Source organism: Marmota flaviventris, chromosome 6 (assembly GCF_047511675.1).
Source record: "Marmota flaviventris isolate mMarFla1 chromosome 6, mMarFla1.hap1, whole genome shotgun sequence".
NCBI classification, from domain to species: Eukaryota; Metazoa; Chordata; class Mammalia; order Rodentia; family Sciuridae; genus Marmota; species Marmota flaviventris.
In genome coordinates this window covers 153,214,509-153,236,125 of record NC_092503.1, presented here as the reverse complement: position 1 = coordinate 153,236,125, position 21,617 = coordinate 153,214,509, and the positions used below count along the sequence as shown (strand labels likewise).

The 21,617-nt window shown below is 40.6% G+C and overlaps 1 protein-coding gene across 6 annotated transcripts in view; it reads right to left on the bottom strand.

Annotated features, from left to right (window-relative positions):
• Cdkal1 (CDKAL1 threonylcarbamoyladenosine tRNA methylthiotransferase) overlaps window positions 1–21,617 on the bottom strand; it is a 596,174-nt gene that overhangs the window by 312,792 nt on the left and 261,765 nt on the right. For all 6 annotated transcript variants that reach the window (XM_027948318.3, XM_027948315.2, XM_027948319.2 and 3 more), the window contains one exon: window positions 4,666–4,769. In XM_027948318.3, the coding sequence (XP_027804119.2) occupies window positions 4,666–4,769 (104 nt within the window). The remainder of the gene's footprint in view (window positions 1–4,665; window positions 4,770–21,617) is intronic.

The window sequence follows — 21,617 nt, the reverse complement described above, 5'->3', positions numbered from 1 at the left end:
AATTCACCAATTGGTAAAATTATCTTCCCTTTTCAAAACACAGTACTGCATTTTACACAACTTTTATTTTCATGGTCTATTACATGTAATTATTTAATACAAGCTGCCCAAAATCCAATTTGGAAGTTGACAATGTATAACAGACATGTAAATTAACATCATTCATCCTACAGAAGAAATGGATTTCTCAATTTTATTTGAACACAGCCCAAATGAAAAGATAAAGGAATTAAAAAGACATTTAATTTAACTGCCATATACACTAATAGAACGCAATTATTGGCCTCTCTTTGGTCTTGGATCAAAATCCTCATATACTAATGACTAAAGGTGATGAGTCAAATGGGGCGTGGCGCGAACCATACAATTCAACCATCTGCAGCTTCACCATGGAAAACCAGATACTGCTCATGTCCTTCCTTATCTAAAAGGATAATCAATGTTTCCAGCTCCATTTTGTAATTCATCTTGTATTCCATGGACAGCATTCTTCTCAAGTCTTGAAAGAGAATTCTGTCTTAATTCCAACATTAATAGTGAAATCCCTGGGCATCCGGATACTTTCTTCCTATTCTGAACATTTCATCTTAATTTACATGACCATCCCATAATTGGTTTATGCCAGCTATCTTGCAGAGGATTTTCAGATTACCAGAGAGCAAAAAGCAGCAGCACACAAATGAGCTCTAGAGTCGCACAGGATAGCTATAAAAACAACTCATTCATCATCTCTCCATTTTGATTCCAGAGACAGCAGTGAAAGGTGGCGTTTCCACACCACTCGCCCAGCACACTTGAGAAGCTTGCTCCGCCACCTCCACAACTGAAACTGACCGATTAGCTGCTGGAGAAAAATCAATACAAATATCCTAGAAAACACCAGCTTGCAAATTCATTCTGGCCCTAACAAAGTCCTGGTCACCATTTGACATGTTTTTCTAGCTATCTGAAATGCAGCCAGGTCACACCCTGCAGCCTTAGGCCCCAAAACACGGTTAAGGCCAGGCATGTTTTTAAACCAGCATCAGAAGAGGGGAGGCAGTGAGGAGGTCGGTCAGGAGGGCAGAGGATCACTCCCAGTGGGACTAAGATGACATGCAGAGAGTGACCTGGATTTTGCATTTTGCACTCAGATGCAGGTCGGGCCACAAAAATGAAAACCACACTACGAGGAAAAAAGTAATTGTTGAAATTCCAAGGGGGAGTTATATCAGATACATTCTACCATCTTTCTATCCTAAAATATGAATGTACGGCAGTGAAACTCCGCATCATGAAAAACCACAGGAATGGAATCTAATTAGAATAAGTTATGCTCCGTGTATGTGTAATATGTCAAACTTAAAACACACACACACACACATATATATGTATATATATGAGAGAAACTAAGGTTTCTTTTTAGAAATTTGTTTCACTTTGATGCTATCCATTTAACTTTATTGAACTCTTTCTCATTTTCGGCAGCTGGATGCATGATTGGCATGATCTTAGTTCTCTTGGAAGCCCTTTCACATACAGGGCAATTTTGTGATTGTTTCCCTCTCTACTGAATGCTCACGTGCCTTGGTGAGCATTATACTACAAAATAAATTTTAATAAAAACTTTTTATAAATATGCTTCTCTATAGGAAATTGTGATTTTATTGCACATTCTATGATGTCAGAAGACCCAAGTTCCAATCCATATTCCACACACTTTTATAGCTTTAAAAAAGACCAATGTGTGTGGCTGACATAGTAGCAATTTGAAAAGTTTAGAAAAGAAAATGCCACCATAAGGATAGGAACTTGAACTACTACTGACAGTGTGGGGCCTGAAACAGTCCTAAAATTTGCTGACGATATATTTAGACTTTTCATTTCTGAGCAACTTTCACAGAGTCATGCTGTGAACTCATTATAGGCAGGCAAGCTAGTCATGGTAGAACACAGAATGCAAGGGGTTTTTACCATTAACACCTGAATTATTAAAGAACTAAATATAGAAAAAACTAAAACAAGAAAATGGGTTATTTCTCATATTTACCTTTATAATTATGCTGAACAATTTTAAAGCTCAAACAGGAATTTTTATAAGATTATTAAAATCCCAATGTCTATGAAGGGAAAAAAAAAAAAAAGATAACTCTTCCAGACTGGGGCTGTAGCTCCATGGAAGGACACAAGCAATGTCCCGGGTCTGACCAGCCAAGGAAGGAAGGAAGGGAGGGAGGGAGGGAGGGAGGGAGGGAGGGAGGGAGGAAGGAAGGGAGGGAGGGAGGGAGGAAGGAAGGGAGGGAGGGAGGGAGGGAGGGAGGGAGGGAGGAAGGGAGGAGGGAAGAGAGGGAAGGGAGGGAAGAGAGGGAAGGGAGGGAGGAAGGAAGGGAGGGAGGGAGGAAGGAAGGGAGGGAGGGAGGGAGGGAGGGAGGGAGGAGGGAAGGAAGGGAGGGAGGGAAGAGAGGGAAGGAAGGGAGGGAGGGAAGAGAGGGAAGGGAGGGAAGAGAGGGAAGGGAGGGAAGAGAGGGAAGGGAGGGAGGAAGGATAATGCTAGCAACTCGGTATCTTTAAAATGTGAGCTAATAGACTGATGTTTCCTACAGTGGTAAGGGATAAGCCCATCCTTATCATGAACTTGCGCTTCCCAAATTTAGAAAATGAAGGGTAACTGTCATACTACCTAGTTTATATACAGAGAAGTTTCCATTCAACATATTTTAGAAGTAACAGAGAAAGCTGTCATTTTATGATCATCACTAATGTCATTCTCAGGGTATTTCAATAATCTCATGTGTAGTACAACACAAAACTGCTAACTTCTGGCAAGTTCTTTGAATCACTCGCCTTAACTGGCCCAACTCATTTGAACTCGAAAACCTTAACTCATAACTGACATCTCCTGAAGAAACACAGTATACCTCTGTTGCCCAGAGGACAGTGCTAAAGAAACAGAGGGTTACACTGGATGTCTTTAGAAGAATTCTCCAACTGGGTCAAAGCAATTATGTTTCCTCCCCCACCCCCCATCATATATATAAAACATAACTGTGTCCACAAAAAGTCAGGAAGCCATCATATCAAATATTAGCTTCAGTTACAAGTAAGGATAGATACCAGGAAATGAAGAAAATAGTTTCTCTCCCTAGACCACCATTGTACAGGTTATATTTTTCTTTGTATGTGTGTTCTAACAAAACTTTACTTGTGAACACTGAATTTGAATCATGATTTCCACAACTCATGGTGTGTTTTTTTCTGGATTTTTTTTCCTTTTTTCCCCTTTTTAGTGGTATGTTACAGTTCTACATAGTGGTGGGATTTGTTGTTCCATATTCTTACATATATACAATATAACAATTTGGCCAATCAGGTTTATCAATTGAATTTTCAAGTACAATAAAGTAGAAAGTTTCTAAAAATTATATGTGGTTGCACTTGAAAACACACAATGTTGAAAAAGTACTAATTTGTATGCCTTCTAATTTGCAGTAGTTAGTAGATAAATCACCTATGTTTAATATCCTCATAAACTGACAGATATATGGAATAATAAGCAGTAGATAAGAACACTGGCAAAAACACCAGATGCATAAATTAGGTTTCTAGGTGAATTCTTGCCCCTTCTGAAAAAATCCTTCAAGTCTTCATGTTGCAGAGAAGACACTCATCCCGGCCTTCCTCTGACTTGCAATGAGACTCACTGTGTCTCCTGTTTCTATTCAAAATAAGCTCAGTATGAACACTCAAGGTAAGAATAAGGATATAAAATCAGAAAAAAAAATGTAGGGAGGAGTCAATAAATCAACGAAGGGTCTATTTCTCTCTACTAAAAGAAACATTCAAATTAGTGTTGATAAAAGCTTTGGCTAGACTAGACTTTATAGAAAAGGGGTTGGAATGCACACTTTCTGAGATACAGGGTATGAGGTACTGAAAGCAGCCCTCCAAGCCACTTGCTCAAAGGAAAAGCACATTGCCAATAACTATTAGCCCACAAGATTATAAGACAATAGATTAGCTGATGTAGGATGACAAAACACACCACTGTTCCACACACACACATTATAAACAAGGACAGAAGAGGAAGTTCATGTCTAAGCAGTTATGTGTCAATACCACAGTTACTCATGTTAAAGATAAGTCTCCCTCCACGCTCAGAGATACCAGCCAATCACACTTGCCAGCAAGGGACAACTCAAGAGCACTCTGTCCCTCAGATCTGCCCGTCAGGACCGTTCTTCCCTGAACCAACAGTCCCACAGAGAAGAACAGTGGCCTCCTCTATCCCTGGATGGGCAACCTCTGTTTTCCTTCAGAGACTCCTGGACACCCTACTGGCTCTGTGTTCTAAATTGTCAAGAAAATCACCCAAAAAAAAAAAGGGAAATCCGAGTATTCCTCTCAGATCTCAGAGGCTGAAGGATTTAACTTTTTTTTTTTTTTCTTTTCCATGGAGACTAGAGATGGGGTGTAAAGGCTCTTTTTACCGTGAAGTAAAAAGAAAACAGTAAAGCAGAAAAATATAAGATTTAACCTAAGTGGTTAAATCTAATAACATCTATTAGTTAAGCCGCAGTATTTGTCAACTTCAGAAAGCTGAAGCAGCAGGTATCTAAAGTGAATAATACTTAAAATACTGTTTCAAATAAGAAGACTAATGTCACCCACAATTCTAGAAACACTTACCTTGAAAAGACTGTTTGGCTCTATCTACTAGTTCATCAATGGGATAACTGGCCAAATTTCCTCTGGCGTGTTTAGTTTTGCAGTAGGTACATGCATTGAGACACCTGTTCAAATGATAGCAACAGATAAGACTCAAAGTTTTAAAAACAATGTGTACATAACATGAAGAGGGACAAACTAGTCCTACTTTAATAACATTCACTTACTTTATAGGACAGACATAAACAATGAATATCTGAATGTCTCGAGTTTATTTTATTCCCACCAGGTGAAGCAAGTTGCAATTTGTCTTAGTTTAATGGTTGTTACAGACCCTAGTATTATCTTAAAATACAAATATCCATGAGAAACAAAGTTCATTAAAATATTACAATTATAAGTCAAAAGAAATTCAACACACTTTTTTGTAAGCCCCTGATATTTCTTCAGAACAAATAAGTAGAATATTTTAGTATTTCTTATACATACTTTTTTATTAGACATTGTTATTAGGTGTCCACAAAATATGTAATATATATTATACATATATTAATATATTATATGCATTGGTATATTATAAACATATTAGGTGTCCAATAAAGCAAGAAATTCAAGAAAGTTTAGAGGTAAAAAGACTGGGTTTTGAGAGTCTTAGCCTAATCAGTGCACTAATCCTCTGATAGGGATTAACTGGGTGGTAACTACTGGCAGGTGGGTGTGGTTGGAGGAGACAGACAGGTCACCTGGAGTGTGCCTTTGAGGTTTATAACTTGTCCCTGGTGCAGGCAGCTCTCTCTCTGCTTCCTGATTGTCATGTCCTGACCGATTTGCCTCCTCCACACCCTACCGCCAAGATGTGCTGGCTTGTCCTGGGTCCAGAGGAATGGAGTGGACCATCTATGGATTGGACCTCTGAAACCATGAGCCAAATAAAATTTCCCTCCTCTAAAGTTGTTCTTGTTGAGTCTTTTGTTCACAGTGGCAAAAACAGTGACAAAGATAGAAATGATAAAGCAAATTCATGTAGCTTTTAAGTAATGAGATATATACGTAAGTACGTACATATAAAATACACATACATTTGTTATATAGATTATGCAATTTATGTGTATTTACATAATATTATATATATATATATATATATATATATATATGAATAGGCAACATAGCATTCTCTAAAGAAAATATGCCATTAGAAAATTTTCATTCCTTGAAATAAAAACAAAGTATTAAAACACATTCAGTGATCATTCTCTGGAATTATATTAGTCAAAGTAAAGAAGTGGAGGGCTCGGGGGCAGCCCCGGGGTACAGTGCTTGCCCAGCACACGCGAGTCCCTGGGTTTCGTCCCCAGCACCGCACCCACACATTCACCCCCACACACACAATGAAATAGAATGATAATATTACTTTTAGAAATTTAAAAATAGGCATTTCCCAGGAATTTTTAGACATGATTTAAAAGATTGTCTTTCTGTTGACAATGTTGATTCTACATTTATAACTCTAAAAGTAAATTTCTTATTTCAAAATAAACAGTGACAACATAAAAAAATTGTCCTATGTCAAAAAGATGAAGCTCAACAACACTGAACAAAAAGGAACATCTTTTTGATGATTCAATTTTCATAATGAGCAATAAGGTTTTTTAAAGACCATCATTATACACGCTTTGAGTTTACTATCAAGAAAAACTGGAGTTTTAATAATTGAACCTGAACAACATGTGGTTTTACGGATACATAACCATAAAATACATAGGAATCCCTGTCCTCAGAAATAGACAAGGCCTAATCTCTGGAAATCTTTGCATGGACCTTGTAAGGAAGGTGACACTTACACTTCAAAACATGTCTTCCTGTTGAACCTCCACCCCACCTTACATTTCCAGCACCCCCTCCCTCCTCAGCAGTTCACATTTAGTAAACATAAACCGTGGCCATCTGGCAGGAGGATCTAACCCTAACTGCTGCAGGTCTTCTCCGTCTCATCTCTGGCCTTTCCCTGGTCTGGAAGACACTGCCGCCTCTGTGGTCACTTCTCTTTAGCCCCTGTCCCAGACACTGTTGGAGACACTGACATACAGACACTACCTCCTGCAGCCCCTCCAGAGGCCACTGCTACCATCTCACAGTCAAGAGCCCACTCAAGGCCACCCAACAGCTGAGATTCAAATCCAGGTCTGCCACATATTAGATGCCACACAGTTCCTGTAATGAAGCCATGACAGAACCCAGAATAAGTGTATGTCCACTACCCTGGAGCTGGGGGTGTGGCTCAGCAGGAGACCATGTGCTCAGCAAGTGCCAGGCCCTGGGTTCAATCACCAGCACCAAAAAAATTCCAAAACCAACAAGAGCAACAACAAATCCTAGATACATACAAATGCAAAAATTCAAAAGATAAGGCAACTGCCCAGCAGGAGGCAAGATGGCAGACTGCTCACACCCTCCAGGGTATGAGGTTCTGATCCTTCCAGGGTGAAGCTATTTATTTAACACAGGTGTGCCTCTCTCCTAAAGCCAGACCTCTTATCTATTCACCAGCTGAACTGGTCACTTCCACCCTAGCTGATCTCATCCAATGACTATTCCCCATCCTCTTGCTGGATCTGCAGCAAAACTTGTCTCCTCATCCAACTTGCCATGTTGTCTGGAGCAGCCCTGAGCTGGCACACAGAAGACCCTCCTCAGTGCTGGAGGTCAGCCGCTCAGTGCAGGGGCACCTCCTGGGCTGTGGCCTCTCCACCTCCCAACACCACCTCAGAACTCCTGATCCCTTTCTTCATGTGTCCCTTTATCAGTGAAGAGCTCCATAAACTAAGTGGACCGTCTTCACAGCAGCTGCTCTTGTTTCTGACTTCTGTTTTTCTTAAAATGTTCTGTCCCATGGGATGCCAGTGGCAGGAAGGGAATGATGGCAGAAGGAAAGCAGGAAGAGAAGGGGAACATGTTTAAACATTTATAACAAAAACTGATAAACGTAAAGCACTTAGAAGAGTCCCTGCCCCTAGTAGGTGGTCTGTAGGTGTTGGCCACTCATTGTCCAATGTGACTGTTCTAAGCAATGCTGTGAGGAGACAATCACACATGGCAATCACACGTGATGTTCCCAACTTTGTGGAACAGATGTGCTGCTGATAGCCTGGCTTAAAAGTCAACTGTGGAAACCAAGTCATATTTTCCTACTGTCTCATTTAATAAAGGTAGAAAGATATTCTCATGGAATCACTCATTAAAATGTACTAAAAAGTTTAAATAAAACAAGCAGATAGTTTAAAACATCACATTCAAAATAACTCAGGAAGTGTAAATATTACAATGAGAATTCAAAATATTCTTCATTAAACTATTTCCCAGGGGTTAAAGTTGTTGACATGGTAGTTTTGGAGTCTCTACTCTTTATCATATAAGAGGAATTCATTCTTATCCGTGATAGTCAAAATCATGTTTTGAATTATTAATATACTTTTATAGTGTTTATTCCGTCATATTAAAGTGAAGGTTTCTAAAGTGGACATTTCTTTAAGCATGTCATAACAGGAAAAGCTCAAGCATTAAATCTGCTAAGTCTTCCTTTTAAAAAGGACAGAGCTTTGTTATAATGCACAGGAAAAACACACGGTGCCAAATCAGAAAAGAAAGAATGAGCTTTTTGATGTTCAAAAACAATTTTTCAAAAACCAGGATTTGTGTTGACCCATCGTTTCAACATGTCAAGCTTCCCTTAAAAATAAAGAACTTCATAAATGAAACTATCTACTAAGGGTTCCTATTATCAGCAAACAATTAAATAATTGTCTAAGAGTCAAAACACTGAGCCAGTTTCTTCAACTTTCAGAAAACAAAAGATCTTTCAAGGTTGACTGTTGAAAGCCAAAACCAAAACGAGAGGGCTGTTGAACTACAAGAAGATGCAGAGTCCTAGCAGACGCCCCTGGGACCCCAGGATCAATCGGGCACAAGCCTCCCAACCTTGCTGTGAGGCCACCAGCCAGGAAGTAAGGAGTCCTAGAAGCAGTATAACCCTGAGGTCTTAAAAACACATTTGTGGAAGAATATTTTTAAATTACATATAACAATAAATTCACAAATTGTAATGTTCCCAGGGATTTTAAACATGTTATACATCAATTTAATACACAAGTACATAAAGCAAATAAAAACTAAGCTTTTACATATTTAGTTTTTTGTTTTTTAAAGTGCATCTTCAGATATCACAAGTCTGGAATAATTTTTTAAAAACCAGAATTACGCTCTTAAAAAAAAAAAAAGTAACCCTTATTGTTTTTTTTTTTTTTAAATGAAGGAGGGTGGCTCATATGACTCAGGCTTCTGTTTCTCCCCTACTGCAGGTCAAGGATGTATCTGAATGTGTAAAAATTATTTGATTTCAAGCATTAATACTTAAAACCGGCATATTCTTTTCACTTTTAATCAACCGACAGAATATAAAGTCTTTCTCAAAGCTTCAAATGTTACAAAACAATAAGTCCTCAGTAAGCTAAATCTTGCAAAAACCATACTGTAAACTGGCCACATTCTCCATATTGAGGCGTCATCCAGCAAAGGAAAAACTGAAACCCAAGAAACAAAGAGTTCACACAACCCAGGCTGTGCCAGGCTACACCGTTAAATATAGCCTATTGTTGAGTCCTCAACTTGGTTTTAAGTTCTTCCAGGAAAAGTCCAAACTTTTTGACCTTTCAAACAAATGCAAGAGACACTCATATCAGCAGAACATGATTAGATCTTCAAGTGATAGTTCATTGAAACCTTTTCACCAAGATCAAACTCCTGAACAAAGGAGGACAGTGCACTTGGTGAGCCAGCAGAATACAGCTCCAAGCCCTCAGCTCCTCAGGGACTGTTGCCAGGAACCCCTCCCCATCAGGCTCAGGCTTCTCTCCCCACGCCACAGTCTTATCTTCATAACTGAATTTTATCTTTAATTGTGCCATTTCTGGAGTTTTTTTTTTCCTGCACTAGAATATTTGTAATATACTCTGGTTTGTCCTTAGATCCTCTTTTACTAGAATATCTATACGAAATAAAACTTCATTTGCATTGGAATTTCTCTTTGTTTCTTCCTACTTGGTATATTTTTTGCTTTGAAAAGTGCCCTTGTATTTTGAACTCCCATGGTTTCTCTTTCACTTTGCCTAAAAGAATTATTCTGATTATCAGGACCCAGCAGTGCTTATAAAATTCAGCACCAACTTTAAAATCACTTTGGGAGGAAGGGAGGTTAATAGTAGTAAAAGACAGTTTCTGAATATTCGCCAGACCGTCAATTATGCGTCAATTACACATTTTATGTTAACTGTTTCATTGATCATTGCAACAATCTTGATAAAAATATTCTTATTCCTGTCTTCTGTATAGGAAACTGAGGCTCTAAAAGACTAAGAAACTTGCAGACAGTTATACAGAGTCAAAGAGCCTCATCAATCTTAGCTGAACCTCCTTCAGCACCAATTGTACTCTGTGCTTATCTAGTCACAATGACTCACGGTGTGTAATACATGGAGTGTGTGCTTATCTTAACATTATAAAATTACAGTTTACTTAAGGAACAGGTATATATTTTTACCAGTTTTAATATCTGCTATAGCATTTATCAAAATACCTTATATACTATTAAAACGACAATAAACACTTGAAGCTGTTGATGAATTCATAATGGACCACATCAACTTCCGAACCAATACTCTGATGCACAGCCAGGAAGCATTAAGGGAAAAGGTGAGCAGTGAGCCACAAGGAGACAGGGACAGGGAGTCAGGAGGGTAGAAGGCGCGGGGCAGTGATATGGATCTTGCCAGGCAAAAAGATCAATGCTCCGTCATAGAGGCCAGGACAGGAAGCTGGGAACAGGAAACTGAAGTGTGAAGACTACACTATGAGACCAAAAACCCTACCCAGAAATATACTATGATCTGTCTAGTATGCTGAGACAGAGAAATGGAAGGGCCTGGGGGTCCCCCAAAGAGCACCCATTTCAGTCTTGACCATTTCCGTCAGTTTCCAGAACTTGGGACACCAAGTAACACATTTAAAATGCACACACAGGACATCAAATAGGATATGAACTCTCTGTTTTGCCAAGTGAGGACATTCTTTTTCAGAAGTTAGATGACCTCATACTACACCACTCCTATTTTATAAGAAATAGCCTAGCATCGAGTTAGGAGGAAGGTCATGATGAAAGCCCCAACACACAGCTTCATGAGAAACCCAATCCGCTGTCCCCACATGTCTCACCTCACCACAGTCCAGCGAAAACCACCAAGGTCCCCAGAACCGACTGCTATGGTGACTCTGAACAATTACATGTTTGTGTTACATTTCTAAGGAAATCTCTGGACCAAAGATATACAGGAAAAAATGAGCAAAACAGTGGCTACCTGTAACTGAAAGGCTAGTCTGAATCAGCTGATATTCTATTGGTAGAGAAGTAAAGGCATTAACAGGTAGTAGTGACAACACCAGCAACTTTAAATTGTTCTGTTGGTAGTCAATCCTTGACTGGAGCTCCACTACCCCTAACACGAAGACCCATTTTCTGAATGTGTTTACAAAAACAGCAACATAAAAGATGGAACTGTCAACCCTTCCAAATTTTAACCTCTTCCACCTACACTGTTAATTTTCTAAAACAATAGCAACAGTCAAAGAATTAAGGCTAAGATATTATCTGTCCCTTCCAAAGTCAGCAGTAGAGACAGCTGCAGTTGCCAAATATGATTTGCTGATAAAGTTGGTCCTTGGAGCTGGAGAGCCCACAGAAAGCTGCAGATCTCAATTAGTTTAGGAATGTCCAACCTGGAAATCAAGGAACTTTCACAGCAAGAACATTATCTCCTACCACAGCCAGAGATTTCATTTACACAGTGGGCATATAAATCATGTATAAACATATGATTTATCCTTTAAAAATGATTCTTTCATGTCAGACATGTTCCTAATATCCTTGAGTCACACTGGAGTCATACCCTGAGAACCTGACCTTGCAAACATTGTAAATTTAAAATGCAGTCAATGCACTTACCTATGGAGCACGGTGGCTCAGCTGCACAGCGCAGTTCAGAGGGTCAGTGGTCTCCTGTTTAGGGTGCGGGCCTACCTGGGAGCTGTGGCTCACTGAGCTGGCCAGCCTCCCCAGACCGGATTCTACCACATACTGCTAGCTCAGGTAAAGATCAAAAGTCAAAGTAACAGTTCTTACTGAATGTATCACTTTCACACGGTCCTAAAGTCAAAGCATCCTAAAGGAACTGCCTGTACACTGTGCAGTTAAAAAGCTCAGTGGCACAGCATGCACTCTGCATGCCCAAGGCCCTGGTTCAATCCCTAACACACACAAAATATACACAGACCACCAGGTAGAAGTCTGCACACATGTAAATCACCCACAAAAGTGCACCTGCACTCACTCTTCTTTCCACCTCCACCGCAGCTATCCCTGAGGCCTAAGAATTTCTTGGCTTTTAGGCTTGGTTTTACTCTCTTTAGGTACAGATTCCTGGCCCACTCATCAGATATAGTGAATCAGGGTCTGCAAGAATATATACAAGTCACATATTTGCATTATTATTATATGTTTGAATCATTATATGCTTGAATTTTTGTGATAATACTAGAAATTAACATTTATTTCCTGTGAATTAATAGTTGACGCTCATCTGCAATTAAACCAAAACTACATTTCCAAATATTGCAACAGTCAACATGTGGGAAATAACCCGTAGCAAAGACCAACCTAGGGGTCAACCCAAAGATCTGACGAGGCCATATGTAACTATACCAACCAAAAGGCCTGAATAACGGATCTTAAAATAATGGCCTAAAAGCACGGGCTATCAGCGAGGAGAGCTATTGTCTCTGCTTCCTCAGTGGCTCTGGAGACTGACGTCTGCCAAGGTGAAATCTCACAGGAAACACTGGCTGGAGCTAATTCTATAGCATGTAACAGGTGCCCTATTTTGGCGCCTGGGATAAAAGGTATTGTTCTAACACTGGTCAAAACATCCTGAGAAAAGGGGGCGAAAACTAAACTTATATTTCAAGAGTGTTGGAACTATAAAGCTAAATTCAGATAAATTCCTAACTGTGTGGGAAAATGACTGAAATTGTTTTGGTCAAATAATGGTGTAATTACATCAGGAAGACCAATGGAGACTTCAGTGGGAAAGCACCACCTAAGCACTTACACAACTGCCCTCCACTTTTACTTCAACAAGTACTCCAAATTTGAGGTACACTTTCTGCAAGCACTATAATAACACAAGCAGAATTCAAATCCCTGTCTCCACCTTTTGAGACTACCACCAAAAGCAGGGCCAAGACAAATGCCATTTACCAGAGACACCCGTGAGGGAGAGAGCAGGCCCTCTGCTGAGCGGCTCCCTGGCCGTCAGGCTGATTCCCAAAGGTCACTGACGGGAGAGTTTCTCCCACAGGCCTCTGCTGCCCAGTGGTCCAACGTGTCTTCTCCCTGGGACGCCACACCCTATTTCCTTGACTGACTGCAAGGATCTGTTAACTCTGTAATAGCTCTCTCATTATTAGCATGAGGGAAGAGGTCAAAACTACCCCATTAAATGCACAATTCTGTCCTTTACAAAGATTCTCAGAAAGAGCAACAGAAGGCTTGCCTAAGATGTCTGAGGTCCTGGGTTCCATCCCAACACCCAGCCAACAACAACAACAAAAAATTCAAAATGAACACTGATGGCAACACCTTTGAGACGAGCAAGCTGTCTAGGGAGGGGAATTTCCTTACCAGGAACTGGTGGCCCCTGTGCAGTTTAATCTAGAGAAGCCATCCTGGCAAAGTGACTCACCAGAAAGCCCTGGCTTCCCCAGATCACTTTCTTTCCAACTGCAACGCCGTCCTGTGTGATAGGCAATACTGGATTAAGCAGTTTCCTTATATGATCACCTCACTGCCTCACTGAGCTGCTTTTTTTTTTTTTTTAATGGAGTTGTATTTATTCTGTGGTATTGGAAATCGAACCCAGAGCCTCATCCATGCTAGGCAAGTATGTACCACTGAGCTACACCCCTAGCCCCCATGTTTTTTTTAATGATAGCACTTTATACTATGTACATGTGTATTTTTGATAATATGATTAAAACTCGGTATATCAAACAGACTTTGTACCGCAGCAATTTGATCTACCTAAAGGCTTTTCTTTCACCACTTTTTTTTTTTTTTTTTTTTTTAAATAGGGTCTCACTCTATTGCCCAGGCTGCTGGCCTGGAACTTGGGATCCTCCTGCCTCTGCTTCCTGAATACCTGCAATTACCCCCATTGCTAATTCTTGAAGGCATCTTCAACTTCAAAACAGTCACTCCACCAACTCACTAACAAAATCTGCAGCCATTCCGTAAGTGCTACACTCTGGCTGCTCTCTCCATATGCATGGAGGCGGGTGTCTGGAGGCCTGAGGGAGAGACCCGCTGGCATGTTTCCATCTGAAGAGGGCAAGAGAGGAGACAGGGCATCATCTGTGGGGCGCACGGCCGTCTGTTCCATTTTCCTGCTGAGTGAGTGTTTTCCATGTACACCAGGCTTTGCGGGCCACCCCCTCCAAAGCCATGACAGTAGAGGGGACAAAGGGAGACAGAGGGCCTGGAAGAGAGAGGGGACTGGCTTTCTCCATCTTGCTTATCCTCTCTTAGTTCTGGGTGCTGGGGAGGGAACCAAGGCCTTGCATACTCGAAGCAGGTGCCTGCCATGAGCTACACTCACGTCTCTCCAGTCCGCATTTCCAACACCAGTTTCCACCTTCAAAAGGTGGGAAAAATCTAACATCACCTTCAAAAGGTGAAAAAGAATCTAACATCAGAACTCTTAAGCAATGAGCTATGCCTTAAATTTCATGATCCTGCCAACCGTTATTACAGCTGCTTCACCGAAAAGAACTTCGAGTGGAGGAAAAAATGAAGAATGACTCAAGGTAGAGCCTGCTTCTTCTCGTCTAGAGTCACACAAGCTGAGGCTGACAGCAGAGAAGGGCAAACGGCACTGTGACAGCACAGCCTTCTTGGCCTTTCTAACCCCAAACCACTAAGGCTCCAGTGGGGTTCAAACCAAAGTCAACAGAACAGAAAGCCTAATGGGGAAGTCAAGCTTAGGTCTGTGACAGCAGAAGCTGGCCAAGTCAGAGATTCACAGGAGCCGAGACTGGAACGAAGAGACAGCCAGCCCCCTCTGCACAACTGTCCCTTCCCAAGCACCTGCAGGAACGCATGCCCCACCTAGCAAGGCAGGCCAAACTGAGAAGCAGCCCAGATGCTACAGCGGAGGCTGAGGTGGGGCCAGGGACTCTTCACAAGGACCAGGAGTACCAATGGAGCCCTCTCGCTCTTCGAGAAACCTCCAGGATCAGACAGGATGGCCGGCAGGGGCTCTGGTATGCTAACTGCAAATGGAACTGATCACAGCAAATCCACTGTAGTCCATCACCTGGGTTTAAGGGGAGCTCCCCCAAATCACATGCACAATGTCTAAGTCAGTACTTCTTGTTTACTTTTTGCAGTGCTAGGGTAGAACCTAGGGCTTCTCACAGCAAAGCAGGTACTCTACCCCTGAGCTGCACCCCAGTCTTGGTTTTTAAACTGGGAGGACAGATCAAAGCACAGATTGTAGCACTTTAGGAGTTCAGAGGTGACATTCAAAACTTTGCCAGGCCCTGCTGTGTGGACAAGCCTGTGGGCCCTGCTGGTCAGCCTTGCATTCATTCCAAGTGGAGCTGCAGTTCCCAAAAGGGTGGTCACTTGGGGTGTGGCACAGAGGGTAAGGAAAGAAAATACACTCTGGGTTCTCCCACCACACTAAGAAATGGTGACATTAACCTCCTGCCAGTACAGGTACTCAACATGCCTGGAGTATGAAAGAAGGACCAGCGTGTGTTGCTTTGTATCATCCTCCCTAACTTTTTATTTTTGTGGTGCTGAGGATGGCACCCGGGGCTCATGGATACTACCTACGCACGTGCTCTATCACTGAGCCACACCTCCAGTCACATTATCTTCTTCTTAAAAATGGGAATTCTTAGATAGGCACACGGTGCACATCTATAATCCCAGTGATACAGGAGGCTAAGGCAGGAGAACCCCAACTTTGAGGTCAGCCTCTGCAACATAGTGAGGCCCTAGGCAACTTAATGAGACCCTGTGTTTAAAGAAAAAAAAAAAAGCTGGGATGTAGTTCATTGGCAGAATGTCCTGGGACTCAATCCCCAGTTCCAAAGGGGTGGGGAGCATGCATTCATCTTGCACTTGCCTCACCATTATGAAGAGAGACACATTTGTCCTTCTTCACCATTATGAATAGACATACATGTCATCCTTCACCATCAGCTGCAAGAACATGAAGAGAGATATCAGATCAGGGAGGATAGATTGTGTATCACCCAGAGATCCTGGTCTTGGCACCAGATGAGACTCTGGGTGTCCCTGTTTGGGGAGGCAGGAAAGGGTAAGTCTTAGTTAAGAACACATACAGGAGGAACAGTGTATGTGGTCATCTGGGAATTAAAGGTGTACTGCGTGTTGTTAAGATAATCCCTTAGCAGAAAACTGAGTACTGGTTTTCTCCAGGACTAGACAGCTTGAGAGAAACGAACCTGGCACCAGTTCTGGCATAGAGCATGCTTTTCCTCTTCCGATAAGTGGCGAGTTCATGAATTCAGACCCATGCCAATCAACATGCGACATTATCATGGAACCTGGAATCAGCTAAGAAATGCTGGACAGGATTCCTATCAATAAAATCACAGTGAGAAAACAGTGCTTTAGTCTCAAAACAGAGTCCCTTCCTTTCAGAGACGGTGACAAGTCTGCACTCAGGATGAGTTGATCCTCAGACTATACCCAGGAGAGCTATCACCAAAGAAACCACAGAAGAATGCAGTCAAGGCGCTGAGTTAGGTGCAGCTTTTAATCTCAAGTTACACCTGTCATTGCATCCCATTATCATCAGGTCATCTATGACCTGCAGTTGAAAGATGGGAACTAAATAAGCAACATATTCACTAAATCCACTGAGACTCTCAAAGAGCCTACTAAATGGTGCTTGCCACAATAATCTCACATGCTTCTTAACCTAAACAGTTCTCTTTGCATTTGCAATCTATGTGCCAACTTTGAGAAATGCCAAGTATTGGGTCATATGAGATTTACAAGATGAACAGAGCATCCTTGTCCTCAAACTAGAAACGTCATGACCCCAAAACTCTATAAAATATATTCTGCAGGGAACAGGTTAGCTTTCCTGAATTCTGGGGTTTGCTAAGACTTAAGAATCATAAGAAAAAAAAAATCAGAGAAAGAACCCAAAACTGAAGTTATTCTAACTCAACCTTCTGGTTTTATAAATAAGAAATGAAAACCAAGTGATTCAGCTAACTGATTTAGTAAAAAAAGCCCAGGTTTCCTGAAATGCAGTTTGATATTCCACACTAACCTATCTTCCACAGCAAAGATAAGGTTGAGATGTGCCCCAGTCCCACCCACAACAGTGTAGGAAGAGAGGAAGGGGGCAGGGGGAACATTCACAATGTTGGTGGAAAAATAGCTTCTTTATTGTGATCTTACTACTTCAGGCGTCCTCTGTCACTTTCTATTAGTTTGTATTAGTTTTTAAATTCAGTTCCAAAATGCATGATTCTAAATTTAATTTATTAAAATAAAATCTTCTTACAAATTCACCATCTCTGAAAACAAAGCATCATAAATGGAATATTGAATAGAATCTAAGATTACTGTTCTCAACTTAATATAATATCTGTAAAGTGCTTCAGAGACCTGGGAACAAAAGATGGCATTGTACTTTTCTCTGTAACTAGGTCATCTTTATTTGGAGAAAGTGAAAACGTAGTCACACGTCTACTATTAATTTGTTGATAATCATTAATTCTATGGGTCTCAGAAATGAAATGTGTTAATGCCAATCTGTTCCATACTCTCAGTACAAGACCTCAGATAAAACATTTGATGTTATATTTTACTTCCTTATTTCAGTCTTTTGTGGACTGTAAACATAGTAGTGTTTAAGACTCCTGTTCACAGTATTCTACCTAAGTCGAGGGTTCACCTACATAGCCTTGTTCACTCACCAGTATGACTAAAGCTGCAGGGCAATGCCTTGTGTCTCACCTATTCAGGGACAGTTGGTGAAATGAGGAAAGGAGCGGAGGGCCTAAGGTAACTCACACCCATAGCACTCACTGCATGAAGTATGCAGTAATCCAAATGAACCACTAAGGACTGTTCTAGAAGAGCGGATTCCTTTCAGGCTTTGCTGGAGTGTAATGACAGACTCTCAAGAACAGTGGACAAAATAAAATGTGGCAGATGGCGAGAAAGCAAAGGGTAAGCTGCTGTGGCAAACAGCCGCGCAGCTCCTCGAAGAGCCAACAGTCAAACTCCCAGATGTCCCAGGATTCCACTCCTGGTCAAGTGGAGGCAGGGACTTGGAGATTTGCACAGCATGGTTCACGCGCAGTAGCCAAGCTGTGGGAGCAACCCTAGTGCCGCCCAGGGGAGGTGTGCATCAGCACATTGTGGTGCACATATACAAGTAACAGCACCTGGCTTTAAAAAGTAGAAGTTGACACACAGCATATCCTGGGTGAATCTTGAGGACGTCTGTGAAGTGGGAAAGCCACTCACCAAGAGACAAACACTAAATGATTTCACTTTCGAGGTACCAAGAGCAGTTGATTTCAGAGATGGGAAGCAGAATGGTATGTAAGAGACCAAGTTTCAAGAGACTAAGTTTCAGGTTGAGAAAATGAAAAGGTTCTGGAGATGGATGGTGGTGACAGTTACACAACAAGAACACAGTTAATGCTTCTGAGCCAGACATGTGAAAACAGTAAACACGATCAACCTTATATAATGCATGTTTTGCTACAATTAAAAAAAAAAAAAACAGTAAAGACTGGTTACTGACTCGCACCATAAAAACTTCTAAAGAAAATTCTATAAATACTTCAAGAGTTCACTGATCACCTAACGATCAATGAACCCCATATTATAAATGCCTGCTAAATTTCAACACAATATGATGAAAGAGGAAATGTAGTCTTTTTTTATAGAATTAGCTCTGTTATTCCTATAATGACTGCCAACTAAATCCCATGTATAAATATAATAAAAGTTCATTGAAACAGCAGAAATTGTTCTTCCTAGTTCAAGGTTGTTTTTCCCACACTGAAAGACAGAAAGAGCAACTCCACATTTGCTGTGTTTCGTCACTGCTTTTAGACAGAACAAGAGGTCTGCTGCCTACACACCACTTCTCAGCATCAACACCCATCTTCTTATGCAACTTTAAGTTCTGTTGGCAAGCTGACCACATTTTTTCCCAACCACAAACAAAACTTCTTTTGATACTCTAAGTGAAGGTTCAAGGAAATGTTTTCAATAAAAAGGCTATTTAAAAAAATAATGTGGAAGGGCATCTACAGTCTTTGGAAAATGTAACTTGGTGAAACTTGAGTTCTAGATGTAAGCCATGCAAAACTTGGTAGCTCCTCATGGGAAAAATCGCCTATCCTTATGTCTTCAATTAGGAACTTCACAAATGATAAAAGAACTCAAAGTCCAAAATGCTTTAAAAGAGGAGGGGGGATTATTGAGTATTCCATGCAATTTCATAATTTCATGAACTTTTTCAAAAAATAGTTTAAAAACTACTTTGAATTTGCCCTTGATAATAAAAGTGTTTAGCTTTCATGGATCATTTCTTAGAGGTGTAGAAAACTGGCTTCTATTGAAAATGTGAAGCTTAAAACAGCTTAAACCCTAGCAAATACTTTTAATATCTCATAAAGAAGTTTTGTTGCTAAAAACCCATCTGTAGCACTAGCTTGTCACAAAGATGAAGCACAAAAGTTGCAGGGACAGCACACTTAGGGTCTGCTAAAAGTACTCTACCTGTGTGAATTAACCTATGAAGTCCTGAGTTTTCAATTCCACAAGCAGTTCAATGAAACTGACTCAGCTGTATTAAAACAGCTGGGAAATCAAAATGTAGGGATTATATAATTTATAACCATTAATGATATTAATGACATCACCAATGTTTATGAATATTATCCCTCATAATTTGCATATTCTCTCAAAAGAATAGAACCATAAAAACAAATATTTCAAACTTACCATCAGTGATATATTTGTTGCTCAATTCCATAAATGGGAAAGGGGACATGATGGGTTGTTAATCCTGAAGTCCAGCCCAAAAGGCAGGTACTAATATCATTTCCTGTTTCACAGAGATGAAATTAAGGCATGGAGAACAAAAATAATTGGACAAATATCAAACACATCAGACACCTGGTTAAGCAGGAAAGCCCAGATGGTCAGACTGCAGTGTCCGAACTCTCAACCTCGGCACACACCAGCCATGGAACCCACTGGGGGAAATGGACGATTCTGATAACACTGAACAAGCTCTGTAATTATGACACACTGTAAAATAGTTCAGCTGACTTTTTGATCATAGTTTTGGGGATCTATTGTTTGTTTTGTAACTGTGAGGCACTCTACTAGAAGAGTATCATTCACAGGATTAGACAGTATTAAAATCTAGATTTTTTTGGTATTGTCCAAAATCAAGGAGAAGGTAAGTCATAAAGATGAAGGGCTACTCCTTTAAAATCTTCTCCTAATTTTGCAATCGATACACAATATAAAAATAAAGCCAAGGAATCCGGTACTTCAGACAGCAAAGGAATAAACAAACTTTTCAGAAAATGAAAAAGGCAGGTGACTAATGAGAACTTTTATGAACGCAGGGTCAACATTTTCAACATCTTAGCCTCAAGACGTTGAGGTATAGGTAAATTGTCCAAATTAAGAGGTGGAGGAAGGACAGAGCTGACGATAAGTCTGACTCACAGGCATCTCCCAGCAAAACAAAAACCACCAGACATTTATCTCTTAAAAACAAAAGACAATGAGTCTGGCACCAGCCTAAGAAGCAAGAAATACCATGTGCGAGTCAGACACTTGTGTGTCATTTAAAAATAAGAAGGGGAGAAAGGCACATGATGAGAGAGCACTTCTGAATCTGACCTTCTGTGAAGTACACAACTCCATTTATAACTTCCCAAAATATTTCAAAACATCTGAAAATAGCAAGTTTCACAAGACAAGCTAGAAAGAAAAGAGACTGACCCTATGTAAGTCAGAGGATACAATATATTGTAGTAAGAAATTGCTTATGTTTAGGGATTTAAAAAAAACACTGGTCACACTGGCTATATTATTTTGAGTGGGTTCTCCTCCCTGTATGGAAGGGAACTCTAAAAGGCCAAACATCTCTCCCCAAGTCTCCCTGGCTGAGAACTGTCTCAGAAAAACCTTTCCTCAAACCCCAGCTCCTATCTCAAAGTAGACTGAGGGTGGACACATAGATTTAAACATGGATTCTGCTTCAAGATGACAACATGAAATAACTACACGTACCAAGACCACATTTTATGGAATCAAATTCAGTACTTCTCTATGCATAGAGACAAAGAAGCTCATGTCTCTAAAATGTAATCTCCTTAAAATGTCCCAATTAAAAAAAAAAAAAGATGGGCTGGGGAGAGAGCTCAGTTGGTAGAGTGCTTGCCTAGCATGTACAAGGCCCTGGGTTCAATCCCCAGCACCACCAAAAAAAAAAAAAAGATGGAGAAAAGACCTAAGTCCAACAACAAACAAAAAGAAAATTGCAGTGTGGGGGGGGGCTATCTATAGAGCATGCCCATATTTGGAATTTGGCAATATTTTATTAAGTCAGAACTAATAATCAGAGAGGCTTTATATCAGTAAATTGGAGCCATTTAAGATTCATTAATTACATTCGTATTGTCAGCAACAGTTTTAAAGTATTTACAGTAAATACAGCCTGTCACTAAGGGATATGCTTTCACGTCACACACAGTGCCAAGAGGAATCAGGCAGTGCT